General features: G+C 42.8%; 1 protein-coding gene across 6 annotated transcripts in view; it reads right to left on the bottom strand.

The window, feature by feature from the left end:
* The window catches only part of By (focal adhesion protein tensin), a 172,951-nt gene that overhangs the window by 95,357 nt on the left and 63,260 nt on the right, over positions 1–14,334 (bottom strand). For 5 of the 6 annotated variants that reach the window (XM_071713033.1, XM_071713035.1, XM_071713038.1 and 2 more), the window contains exons 2-3: positions 13,784–13,892; positions 13,179–13,216 (exon numbers count right to left, since the gene is read on the bottom strand). In XM_071713033.1, coding sequence (XP_071569134.1) covers positions 13,179–13,216; positions 13,784–13,892 — 147 coding nt within the window. Of the gene's footprint in view, positions 1–5,967; positions 6,707–13,178; positions 13,217–13,783; positions 13,893–14,334 lie in introns of those variants that run through there. The other variant, XM_071713040.1, reaches the window with a different exon arrangement.

Genomic DNA, 14,334 nt, shown 5'->3' with positions numbered 1-14,334 from the left:
TGTTAATTAAAAATGTATACAAATATGGGCTTTATGACAAATAAAAAAGCATTCAGAATTTAAAAATTATAAAGCTATCTTTGATTATAAAAAATATAATTAATAACTTGTTAATCTCGATATCATGTAAATTCGTCTGAGAAACAAGAAGCTTAACGGTCAGTCGTCATCAAGAAACCATTAATTATGGTCGAACTGACCTCTTGGCCGACTGCACGTTTATTCAACCCAGAAGATCAAATTAACAAAGACAACATTATCAAAGCGGACAGGTTAACACTTGTCGGTCACTTAAATTACGAAACCAGTTCGAGCTGCAAGAATGGGGAGCCTTAAAGCGCCGAAAAAGTGCCGAAATCACTCGATACGCCCACTCCACGTCGCGCCGCCTTCGTTATAATTTATTCTGCGATCGTAATTATCTTCCTTCTTGACAATCTCACCGTAATGCGAATCTCGAAATTCCGATAGTCCGGTTCTCGAAGCGAGACACCTCGTTGTCGAGCGTGGCGAATCAATTTTATGCAAGTCGTTTACGAGCTCTTCACGGGCGAATCGTGCGAGGACGATTTCAACGCGAAAAGAAAGAGAGAAAGAGGGCGGAGGGAAACGGGAGAGAGATCGTGGAACGTTAGTGCTGATTATCCAAGTTAAGTCGGTAAAAACCGCTAAGTCTTTGCTGGTTCCCGCGACTTCATTCACAGAAACGAGAGACATTAGGTTGCGGACTGGGAATTCGGATGAAATCCCGAGATTTTATAGTCGTGCGCTACACCTCTCCGTTTGAACTACGAATAATCGTTACCCTTATGCGCGGATGAGAATTTGTCTTCCAACCACGTGTGTATCGCGCTCCAGGGCGTTCGTAGCTTAAATATATAATTTTGGAATTACCTCGACAAGCGCGCAAACGTATCTCTTATCTGCGAATAATCATTATATTTGCGCACGTATCTGTTATGTATTATAAGTATATGTGTAAATGTATGCTTATTCCTTGTTATATTTGTATAACAAATGTATTCATTATATTAGAGAAAACTTATAGAAAAAGCTTAAAATGATTTTCGGAAATTTGTTTCATAAATAATAAAAGAAAACTCCGACTTTTCGTAACTGAAAACCAATGATGGATGTAGCTAAGTTAGAGTAAAGCGACTTAGTCTTTTCTACTTTTTCACTTTCCTTGTGCGTGCTTTTTGTGGCTGGTCGATCGGTGCGCCCGACTTTCCCGGCGTTTCCCATTTCCTCGCTCGAGGCATCCGACTTTCGCGTATTACAGACTGTAACCCGGGAAAGTCCGTCTGTGTGCGCGAAACTCCGTCCTTTCCGCAGCGGCCGCAAAATCCCGCGGCAGCAAACGCCCAGGAATTTGGAACGACCGCTTACGTCACGCGGTCAACAGAAAGATCACGATGACGTAGACACTAAATTCGACGAGGGTTCTCTTGGCGAGGGAATGATTATTAGAGGTCGTAAAACTGGTTTTTCAAAATCGCCCTGGCGCCGGACGGTAGCGGCATTCGCTTGCATACGCGTATTTAATTCCCCGACATTGTGTCGTGTCGTAATCCGTTAGACACGCTTGGTTTCATTCAATATTCCATTTCTTCGTTGGCGTAAATAACACTGGCATCGTGACAATGCGAATGCAGGGTACATACGTTATGTATGCAACTGCGGCCTCTTTATTTCCCTGCAAACTATATGTTACAATTAACTCCGCACATTCGCAGCATTGTAATTAATTGCAACGTATATGTATCAATGAAATAGAAGTATATTTTAATCAAACTTATAGGAAAAATTATTATTAAACTAACAATAAAACAATTATCTCTCTTATTCCATCGATCGTCTCATGATTATTTATGTAAATGAGATCTGTCACAAATGTATGTATAAAATGATTTAAAATTACAAAAATATGCAAGCATATATTTAGAAGAATATTATTCAAAAGTATAGCTTCTGGTTCAATGGTTTGTCATATTATCAACAAACCAACTGGTCTTATTAAAATTTATTATTACAACAGTCCTACATGTTGGTCGCATATCGCGATGAAAGTTTGATTCATGGTTCTCGCGTGCCTACCCGAGATGCGCATTTCTGCGACGAGATTCTCGGAAAGGCTATTTCGGCACGTTTGTGAATTTCGGGAGTCGACCTTGGCGAGTCGCGACGCCGTGCGTTCCTCGAGCTTTTTTCGAGAAAAAAAAAAGAAAGAATCTAACGCGTAACTACCGACGCGGTCAATTGAGTGGACGATGGAACGAGAAGCGAACGGAAAGTCCGCCGAATGAAGGAGGACGCTCGAGGATCGCCCTCAGATGAATGGATCCGCCTCCATTCCCGGTGATTTGCGTTTCACCTCATTTGCATGTCAATTAATTGGCCACAATTACCGGAGAATTTATGACGCCGTGGATGTTCCTGTCACCATAATCCTCGTTGGGACACACCCTTTTCCGTCTCGTCCATTCGTCGAGTATTGTCGATGAAAAATTATTGGCGCTTCCATGATGCCCTTTGGCGACTTGCATACAATTTGTTTTCAATAAGATGAGGAGCTTCAGAGAAATTACGTCTTTTTCATATTTTCTCCGCGCCAGAAATTTTCCTGCCCTTTAAGCAACGATTTATACTGCTGGCATTCGTTAATAATCATGTCGGTGCAATTTGCATTGTTTGATTAACTATTAAGAGATCTACTTTTCTTTCATCCTTATTATTAAAGTTTAAATCTGTTTGGATCTTTTTTTACCCATTAATTTTCTTGTTACTTCACTTTATCTGAAGTTATTTCGCTTTCCAACGTTTTCTCATATTAATTCTTATCTGTGTCAGTTTGTTAACGTTCGCCAATTCTGTTTTCATTCAAAAATTAAATATGACGGATCTTTAAGAGGATCTACGTCATTTCGCATTATATGTATGTTCACACGCATCTTGGCATTTGACAGTCCAAGGCCGGGTGTCACTTGAAACTCATGCTGCTTATTGAAACAAATTGCCATTTACGGTGGATATAAGAAGAAGACCTAACACTATTTTAGCACAGAGGCTCTCAATATCTTTGTGTTGCGCCATTAGTTTATGCTAATAAAATGGTAAATACCGCTTAAAAATGTTAGAAAATATATTAAATATAAAAATGTAAAAAATCGATCTTATACATAGAAACTTTTCTCAAGATTCACGATTCAACTTTCGTCAAATGTCTGAGCGCAAAATTTATTTCAGAACCATCGAGTTGGACTTGAATGTTTGACGAAGCATTTAGATACATGATGTAAAGTAAACTATCAAGAATCAATACGTTTTACACAATGGTCAAACACATCTTCTTCGTTATTTAAGAAGATAAGACTCGGTGATGTATCCGGTCAGTAATGAAAGCAGAGCTATCGATTTATTTGCAAAGCGAGGACAGCGTATGGTAATCAATGCCGCTTTTCATTTTTGCCATCGCGTGCGCGTATGAGCGGGGAGTCCATCTCCCTTTTTCTTTTCGCAGCTGGCACGTCGCCAGGGATACTTTATCGGGGTTCTATCTGGCTCGCGCACAATGCGTATATTCGGCAAATGAAAATTCCGATACTAGAATCCCCAATACTAAAGTGAACTGAAACAGAGCCTTCGCATCCAATTCGCGTAATCCCGTTCAATCTCTAATGTTTTTTAGCGAGACTGAAATCGGGGAATATAACATCGCGCAGCGCAAGTTGAAGGAAAATCCAGCGTTGCTCGCCGCATGCAAAAGTGGCACTCTTCGACGCGCAAACAGTGCCGTACCTGTCACGGCCCGTTATCTAATCGAGCATGGGCCTTATCGCTTCCCCCTCCCCTGCCCTGTTTCTTATTCAAACATGACCTCCCTAGAATTGCGAGTCGCCACGTAAAAATTACGCTCAGTCTCGCAACACTGTGTTCTCTGGTCTCGCAGAGCGCACGAGGCAAAATAAAACGTTCGCGATATACGCGATAGTAGTCACGCACGAGATTCTCATTCGATGTACACTTTACTCCGAGATTGCTCCGGAAATATCAAGATCACTGGCTTCATACCGCCGAAGACAATGGCGGTGTATCAATTGTCGTTTATCGTCGTAGATTTCAGAGATAAACTCGAGAGATTGCATGTTATCAATGCTTTTCTCTGGTAGTGATAATAATACGCGCAGTTGATTGTAATCTTTATGCTAAATATCGCGACAAAACGAATACATTTAATGCGCTTGACATTTATATCAATTATAGACAATGTAGCGAGAAATAGAATAATTATAAAGCAGAATGTCGCGAAATCTATTTGCTATCGTTAAGTACAATCTGCAGCATTAAAATTGCAAAACTATTGTAAAAAATTAAAAAATTATACATACACGTTTTCATTACTTGTAACTAATGCACATATTGTGATCAAGTTACGAAACTTCAAACGAGAAGTTAATGAATTGATGTAGTACGTATTGAAACTTCAACTTTAAACAAAGAATCTGTTCCTCGTAGCTTTCTGACGTTCATTGCTTTGTAATTTCGCAATCTTATCACCCGATAAATCCGAGTAATTCCATCTACTCGAATCGATCTAAATACTTCCATCGCAATTTCAGGCACTATTGATGCCGGGAATATTTACGTTGCTATTTCGCCAGGTGAGATCGCAATGCCTCTCGCGCAACGTATGACAGCTCTTGGAGCACTTTAAACCTAAATTGTTCCGCCGCGTGCAGCTCTTCAGCCGCGGCGTTGAGCAACAATCGTTGTGGCAGAAATCGGGCCTTGCATCCCGCGTAAACGGCGCGAGTGCATCCCAGCCGCCGCCGCCGCCGCCGCCGCCGAGGAGAGACGTCAGGAATTTCTCTTCCTCGCTAGAGCTATATACATACATGCGCCGCGCGGCGAATTTAGAACGCAACAAGAAGAAATCGCGACGGACGGCACCGGGGAAGGAAGGAGCAGCGGAAAAGACGGCAGCGGTCGACAGAGAAGACAGAGAAATCGAGGGAAGAAGGAGCGCCATTTTGATACATAACAGACATTTGCCCTACCGGAGAGCGTTTGCACATCTAACGGCGACGCTACGAAGAATTTGTCACAGGTATGAAAAAGATATGATGTAACGTTTCCTCCTTATTCCGATGTAAATGCAAACTTGCCATTTATTCGAGAAATCCCGTTTCTTGTGGATTCTATCATAGTAAAACATGGATTATTGTTAGTAAAAGGTTTTAGTATAATAATATTTCTATAGTATAATAATATAATAATATTTCTCAGATATACGCTTATGTAATAATAACAAATTTAACTGATTTTGAGTCTAAATACAATAGATGAAAATCTTTAATTTGCCTACAATATTCAATGACTTAAAAAGCATTCGAAAAATCATGTTCATACAGCGAATAATATAAATATAATTTAAACAAATAAAATATAGATATAATCAATTTCTTTATACATAACAAATTCTTATATATGATGAATGCGATCTATAATGTTTCATGTGCTGTTGAAGGGGTATTTATCTAACGTGTATTTATTTAAGAGGTAATCTTAAAATATGTGTTTACATCGCCAAAGTTCTCGTTTTATAACAGCACACTGCGATTACCACTATCCTTATCAACTGTAATCGCACATCGGTACAAGGATCAACATCAAGACTGACGCGTTGAGAACCTGAACATCAAAGAGGATCTACGAGGCACTACGGATGTGTTCTCTTCTTTGGAGCCTGTTAAGAACCCCGAGGATTACCTTGAGCGGGGCGGGATTAATCCACGATTCGAGATCGTCAGTCAAGAATGGAACGGACACCGTGATTTAAATATCTAAAGCATATATCGCGGCGAGAGAAGACACGCGGATGGGAAAGGAGACAAAAAAAAATGAGGCGGCAAGAGACGTACAACGGGAGAGAGAAAGAGAGAAAGAAACCGTACGCAATGCGAGTACCTCATTGGTGGAGCCGTGACCGTTCATCTTGCCGTCACCTCTGGTATCCCATTACCGGTCTGCGGCGAAACACTCCGAGGATCGTTCACCTCCCTGCATCGGTCCTCGAAAATGGCGCATCTCTCGTCCTTGGCACGCGTTCGCGTACGCGCGCGTTTCCGCGAGGACTCTCGATTTTCGATCGTAAAAGCCCAAGGTCGCCGCAAGTTAACACCGGGTTCGACGACCTTCGGCGGAGATTTGCATCGATCCGAGGGGGTAACGAGAGATCGATCGCAACGACGACCGGTTGCCCGGCGCAAGGCGACTTTATCTCCTTTACGAACGGAAGAATGCGGAGTGGCCGAGGAACCGTTGTCTCGAGTACTGTCCGCGATCCCTCTCAACAGCGTTCACCGCGAATCTCTGTACCGTTCGATATACCCGATCGACACGGACCACTCGCCAAAAAGTGCACCCAGGTATCAGAACGCGCTTAGAGTTTATATCCAGTAAATCGTAATGTTTTGATCCTTTGAATCGCCACTGTTTCATGACACGTTCACATCGCTCCGACAATTAGAATAATTGCAAGCGTCAAGCGGATCTCTTGTCAGCATCTCGTCACCTCGGATCGTTCGCGTGAGATCGTTTCAAGGATGAGTTTTGGCATGCCCGTATCTCTGCGGCAGTTTTTCGGAGCCGGTTTCTCGCCGGTCGTGTGCCGGTCTCGTCGCAGGACCGAAACCGAAGTGAGAACCACGCTGCGACGGCGAATCGATCTTTCCCACGTCCTTCGCGTCGGAGCGCTCTTCGCGGACTGGAGAGCGCTGTGGCGCGCGTGCACGGAGTCCATCGCTATCGCTGCAGGTAGACACCCCACCAAATACGCCGCTTGAAAATTCGTTGCCGCGAGTTAATAACCCGTTCTCTCGTGTACACGACACGACGTCGCGCCGTGCGCGGGCGGCCTGTGTTAACATACCGATCTCATAAAACGTGCCGAAGAGAAGGATTTCTAAACGTTCGACACCAGCGATCGTTTCCGGAAGTGAAATTTTCGAAGATGCTAAACCTAAAACTTCGTACATTCTTAACGAATTTAATTTCATTTAAATATAAATTGTAAATAAAACATTCTTTGAAGATTCTAAATGAGAAATTTATATGCATTTATATTTTTCAAGAAAAAAATAGTTTTATTAAAGTAAATTTTTCATAACATTTTACACATGAATAGAAAACTGTCATTTTTTTTAAATTAAAACTATTCTATATGTTAATAAAAAAGTATATTGCAAGCAATAATTTTCATCTAAATTGTGAGTTTTTACTTATCTAAAAGAAATTCATATATTATGAAAAATTACTTTATGTCAAAAATTTAAAAGCACTTTAATACTTTTTAAACGCATTTTAAAAGTATAATTAGAACATGACATATTTTATTAGAAATAACATTTAACAACAACAAATTTATAAAACTAAATTATTAAGTTCTGGAAGTGAACAAATCAGAAAAAAATTGCTCCGTATATATCCAGACCAGATTCTCTCAATAGGTGCAGTAGTTTCTTTCAGCCTAATCCGATCTCGAATGCCGATCGCAACCGTTATCAGTCATTAATCTGTTCGCGCAACACACGCGGCGTAGCGAGTGTCACGATGGGAGACGCTGCGACATTTTTTCGCATCTCGCTCGTTGCCAATCGCCGTTCGATCCACGATCGATCGGCCCAGCCGCCACGGGACTCGGCGGAATCCCGTTACAACCCTCGCACGCGATCACATCGCATTTTCCCTTCCGCGATCCGAAAACGTGCGGCCGATGCACGTCTGGGCTGATGCATGTGCGTGCATCGGGATCACGATTCAGCTCGGAGTAATTCGCGTCCGACAACGAGGACGAGATGTCACGATCGTTTAACTTAACGCGTCCGCGCTTATATAATTCGTTGTTTGCGCTGAATCATAATAATTGCCCTTTCGTCGAACGCGTGATTACGCTAATTATACGTCGTTGCGGCGATCGTACGAGTGGACGACGGAGACGAAGCATTTTATGCGTGCAAGCGGTTAAAGTTCATGTAGTAAGATGATTAACTCGGGTCGGCTTTTCCTCGCGAAGGATTGTATAATTTTCTACGGTAACTATCAAAACATAACGGAGAAAAGCATCTAATGAATAAGGCTTTAATCTCTCGAGAATAACTTTTAATATCGTTATCTAGTAATAAAATTATCAAAAATTAATGAGAGAGATTTTACTACCTTTTACATTCCACCCTCATTATATATTATAGCAGGTGATTGCCCGTAATTTCCTGAAATCACTTAACCAATAACATCTCAAAGCGTCTAGCGGAGTCATAGCAGCTCCTCAACGCGGAAGGGTTCAGTCTCAAAGGGCAAATCGATCTCGCCACAAAGCCGATAATCCGGCCTCCTACCCCGTCAAAGTAAACGAACATCACATACAGGCGCCTTACCGAGCACGATCTGATCCTTCTTCCCCCCCCCCCTCCCCCATACACCCCTCTTCGTGTGCTTCTACCCCGCGGAGGTCTCCACGTGACCACGCGTTTACACGAACCAGCCCTCCACCTTCCCGCAGTCACCGAGCTTCTCCCGATTGAGAGTGCTGCGACCGACCGCCATTACGTTATACCTGGTCTCACACTCGTCGTATAGGAGAACCTCGGCGCTCGGGTTAATATCAGTGCAGCTGCAGCTGCATCGCTGTACTACTATGCGCGCCAAGATACAGGCCTAGGGGGTCAGCAGGCGAGAGGGGAGATACCGAGATGTCGTGGAGGAGGGGTCTACGACATTGCCTACCGTCTGGTTTCCCCGGTTCTTGCCGCCTGTTTACAATCCTGGAAGACCGAGCCTGGTACACACCGCTAGTACCCCGCCAGGTAAGGTAGCCGTTGCCGGTTTGGTACTTGACGCGGTTTACAACGCCGGACCGGACGATGTACCGCGTTGGAGAAAAGCCACGGCGAGGTTCAGGGCACTAAAAAGGGCTTGCCTACGAGGAGAGCATCGGCTGGCTACCAGCTCGCCAGCGGAATGGAGAACAAGAACGTATACGTATCGCGGGTTTACGGTTACGGGTGATGATGCCTCGATTATTCGCACGAGCTTCCGATACCTCTATGATTTATTGGAAACTCTCTGTCGAGCAAGTTATGACGATCATTATACTGATGCTCAGCGAATAGATTGTTAAATACGTATTACGTTATTTACTAGCAATTATCTGTTATTATTAGGAAAGTATGGAGCACATTCTGAAATTATAGGATCAATAAGTCACAGTTGACCTTTCGATTAATATCTGATTTCCTAACATATGCCATTTTTTTGTAAGTACTTGAAATCTTTGTATCCTAAAGCTCCAAAGTAGGATTAAAGTGATCAATTTCCAGTCGGTCATGAATAAGAACCCTCCTATTTGATATCAGTAAGCCGGGGATGAATCTCGGGCATGAGATATCTCGATATTTCGGAAAAATATACGGGACGTGGCAATCATCAAGGATGACTTCGTATGCAGGCGAAGTAGCCTGGAGGTGTGCGGAGATTTCGGGGCCGATAAAAAAAGAGAGGGAGTATTGGGCGGGTGAAGAAAAAGGTGGTTCGCGCAGGGAGACGTGGCGAGAATCATGTGACCTTCGATCTCGAAGGAAACCTCCGGTTCTCCATATCCGACGAGTGATGTCGTTCGTTAGCTCGTTCCACCGGCCAGCGGCTCTCAACTCGCTCTATCTGGAATTCCAGGAGGAACGGCCGAGTTACGATGATATCAATACTCGCGAGAGATACACCCGCGAGGGAGGAGCGCGCCATATCTCTCGCGATACCATTGTGGCATACCAGCCTCTACTCTACGCGAGTACACTGTCTGCTAAAAGTTCTGAAAGCGAGAAGTCGTTTAAGAAAATTGCAATTTCAGCTCTGATCCTTTAAACTTAAAATTAATCGCTAAATTAATCGAAATGTCCGTTCCGGAGTTTGAAGTCGGTAAATATCGTTAGAATACTAGGTGCCGGCCGTTTCGTGTTTTATCACTAGCCGAGCATCGTCTACAGTCTACACCAACGTCAATTTCGTTCGAGTTTATTAATATTTTCCGGCCATTACGTTTCTTGTTCTTGTAAACGAAGTGCTGAAGTGTGAAGAACACCGCGTCACGGTCGAGCAATATGCTGAATATACCCGGCACGCGATCGTTATTCGTTTACACCGCTACCATAATCCGCGGCGATTAGGCGCGCTTATCTGCGACGGAGCAGAAAATCGAACGCGTTGCCTTAAATAGCGATTCCAAATTGTGCTGAAATATAAACACCGTTTCCCCGTGAAAAAAAAAAGAGTTTTCCCACACCGGATGAGCGCGTCCAATATGATGTGCTTGTATGAGAAGATAAAAACCGCCGCGCCGGAATTCCATGTGCGTCACGTTTTCGCCATGCGTTTTGAAATTCGAAGCAGGTTTCGGTTCCTTCCAGGAGCTACATTGGCCCAGGGGGCAGAACCGCGGCTCGTCTCTTCGCGGTATTGTTGCTTTCGTCGACCTCTTCTCCACCTACGCGTTGGTTGTGATATAATTCGCCACACGCGTCCCCGAGATTCTCGGACGCGCGGGATATCCATACCGTAAAGACCGTACCACGTCTCTCGTCGCCTTGAACTTAAGACACCGCGTATACCGATAGAAGGACCTCACGCGTGTCGGCTTGTATAAGCCTCGTATACGAGCTCTCGCGCTTCTAACGAATGTGCACGCTTACGCCAGTGGCGTAGAAGAGAGTACCGTTGCTTCATTTGACATTATATTATGTCACGATGCATTAAAAGTTTATTAATTAGCTATTGAATGTGGATATTAATATAGGATCTGGAATTATAATGCAGTTAACGCTCGAAATTCGAATTAATTATGGAATTACTTGAATAATTGTAATTTGATATTTACCACGTTTAATAAATAAAGCTTTCGTGTTTATTATGTTATAATAACTCTTACTCATCCAACTGTCTTTGTTTTTGCAACCGTTTGCTCTCTAATCTTTTTCATTTCTCTGTAACCATCGCTCTGTGGCGGATATGATGTAGTATTTTTACAACACGGCCGGTGAGCAATTATGGAGTTTTTCATCGAAGAGAAGAGAGCAATGACGATCGTCTGCCGCTCGTAAGCGTAATGAGTCCGCGTTACTAATGATCGTACGTTTGTAATCATGTCGAAAGACCGGATGCCGCCGGACTCGCCGATCAATCGATGATACTTGCGACGACCTTGGCAATTACCACGAACCCGTTTATGGCCCTCTGACATTTTTCTAGCACGAAATGTTACTCGATCGCTATCATTAATTTCGCCGTAATTTTAAACAGGCAATAGCGGGTGTTTCGGAGCAGCGTGATATTTCAGAGAAATGTCGCTTATATTCAATATAATTTTCTTCCTAACAAACTTGTTACAACAGCAAACGTGTTCTCATTCAATTAACTTTTTGTGTTGAAGTTTTTAGGATGGATTAATTTGTGTTTCAAGACCGACAAATAATTGGCGCGCAGTTTGCTAAGTTGGAAAAGGTATTAAGCACTATAAACAAAATTTAGCTACCAAGATCCAGCCCAACCAAAGATGGCATTTTCTATATTAAATTGTAAGATTCATGAAGATCCAATTTTTTTTACTTATTATTATTGGATTAATTTATACTATTAACAAATGTTATCCTACAGATTATCACAATAACACATAAGTTAAATTGAAATTTTAAACGCAAAGTCACAAACCAACCGGGCGGAAATGATGCTAATAACGTTTAACAAGTTTTTGCCAGTCCAATGGGTAACCACCCTTGTGTTAAGCGGTCTAAGGACGTTCGCGTAAGCCAAGGATTACGCTTCCTGGACGCTTACTCCGGCGGTCCTAAGGTAACGACAGGATTAATCCCTTTCCGGCGAAGAGTGTGCCGCATCAAAGCGGAACGACCGCATCCGCCGGTTTTACCGGAGGAAGTCGTGCTCTTCTGCCTGCACTCTCGGCATGCACCTCTCGTGTCTGACGCACGTTCCTCTCCATGTCCGGCAACGTTCATTCTCCCGTCGACACTTACGAGCGTCAGATACGATACAAGCGCGTGCTGGAGACGCGCGTATATGTACGTTCGGCTCCTCTCCTCATGCGCGAGCGTGACATAGGAGTACTTGGAGATACGAGAAAGGTAAGGTAAGTAAGGCTCGTGCCCTGCCCGCGCGGTGACTGAACCCACACAGCATTTCACGTAAGGAGCGCACATGCACGCGCCAATACATACGCATGGAACCGGCGTGCACACACGCCCGCCCGGTCATCGAGACATCAGAGCGAAGAACCGTTCGGAGAACCGAGAATCTCTCATCAGTTAAGATATCGACGTGCGTTTTGGATTAAAGCGCGCGGCGGAGATTTAACGTGCGCCATGGGTGGAGAATACTGGAGAACGGTGGAAGCTACTCATTAATCCGCGTTATTTTGTTATCGCGCCATCGACCCCTAGGCCGTGAGAAGGATGATTATTACTGCGAGAAAAGTAGGTAATAACGACCGCGAAATTATGCGACATTAACAGAGATATAAAATCTCTCGATGCTTGTTACAGCCTACTTATTATCTTAGATTTTTGCAAATATATTTAAAGGTATTTCTATATTATATGCATTATCTTATTATAAATTATATAAATAAAATTATGTAGTTACGTCATCTTTTTGTGAGTGATCGCTATATAACGCCGAAGTGGAAAAAATTACATATGCGAATTTTTGTGGACTGAAATCAACATTCCTAAAAATGTTTTTCTTGTTCACGCGTGACAGAAATTGAAAACAGATGCACGTAATCGCTATCAAGTTAAACCTCGGCTCAGCGCATCTCCCGAAGGGTTTGTTTAAGTACCAAGAAGTACGCGGAAGAGCGCGGCTGGGTGGAAGAGGGGATCTTCGTGTACGTGGAAGTGTGTGTGCTCTTTGCTCCAGTCTGTCATAAACCTTCCAAGAAGGAGCGTCTTGATTACGAATGTCGCGCTTAGGAGAAGTGACATATTCACGACAGACTAATCGCCGCGTTTGCGTTTGCGGAACGCTCGCGCGTATTTGTCATACCGGAGAAGCCCCGAACACAAACGGAAAAGAATACCCTATTGAAAAGAATACCCATAAATAAAATCACGTACCTTGTCCTCGCATGACTTGTGGCAGATGTACTTGCACACTGAAATGAAACAAAATTCAAATAGGTAACATGATGATTATAGATTTATCGATGTTATTAATTTAAATGATTTAATTAGATTTATAAATAAACTTTAATTAGACGGCAAGTAATTCCGAACAAAGTTTTGTTTGCTCATTAGCACACGTTGCAAGTTATTAAAATCATCATTATTCTAAGCATTATAATCGCTTCTTCGATCCACGCGGCACGTTATACTTACAATCACGCTAATTGCTCACTAATAGATACGAATGCCCATGATCAGTCCGACCCAGTTTTCACGCGCATACGCAAACGAGTGTACGATCGAGGGTGCATCTCTGCATTAATCGTAATAATCATCTCATGTAATCTGGATTCAGGGCAATGAAACGTAATACCAGTAATAACGCTAATAATAATAATAAAAAGAAAAATGTCGAGTTTCATCCCCGCAGCGGGCTTGCTTTAAAACCGGCACTCTCCGGAGCTTCCGTATCAACGATTGATTCGAAAGTACTACCGACGAGAGAGCCAGCTGTTACCCATTTCATTGCCCTGAAGGGAATGATGTTATCGACTTACCTCTGCAGCAGGAAGCTTGCTTGATCACCGCCTGGTGGCATAAATGACATGGTCGAGGTTTGCGCAATTGCTTGGTGCGGAACACGTGACACTGGGGTTCGAAGTCGCTCTGAAACACAGAAAGAGGAGGCTCCAATTATTGCGATGATCGTTTCGGGTGATCAAGAAAGGAAGCATCATCGACTACGACGCCATTTCGTGCTTTTTGCGACCGACTTTTTCCTCGGTACCGATCAATTAGTCGCGAGAACCTTCCGAGCGATTAACCTCGTTAAAACACAGCATTATAAATGAGGAGTCTGTTCAAAGTAATCGAGGAAGAAACGCCTCGTGCTTAAAATGAGGTCGCAGACTTCAAATCTTGACTCAAGTCCTGGACATATCGTGATGAACCATTAAATATGAATTTATCTATAACATAGCTTTTATATTATTCAAATATTTATAATTTTTAATATATCAAATTAAATATTTGAATGTAAATGATTTTATTAGCCTGTTGTTATTTAATATCCTATTTTATATGAAAAGGAATTTACAATATCAATACT

This window comes from Temnothorax nylanderi, unplaced genomic scaffold, assembly GCF_030848795.1.
Source record: "Temnothorax nylanderi isolate EJ_2023f unplaced genomic scaffold, tnyl_v1.0 TNYL_tig0119_pilon, whole genome shotgun sequence".
NCBI lineage: Eukaryota > Metazoa > Arthropoda > Insecta > Hymenoptera > Formicidae > Temnothorax > Temnothorax nylanderi.
The sequence above is the reverse complement of the archived record's forward strand: the minus strand, read 5'-3'. Positions and strand labels throughout refer to the sequence as shown.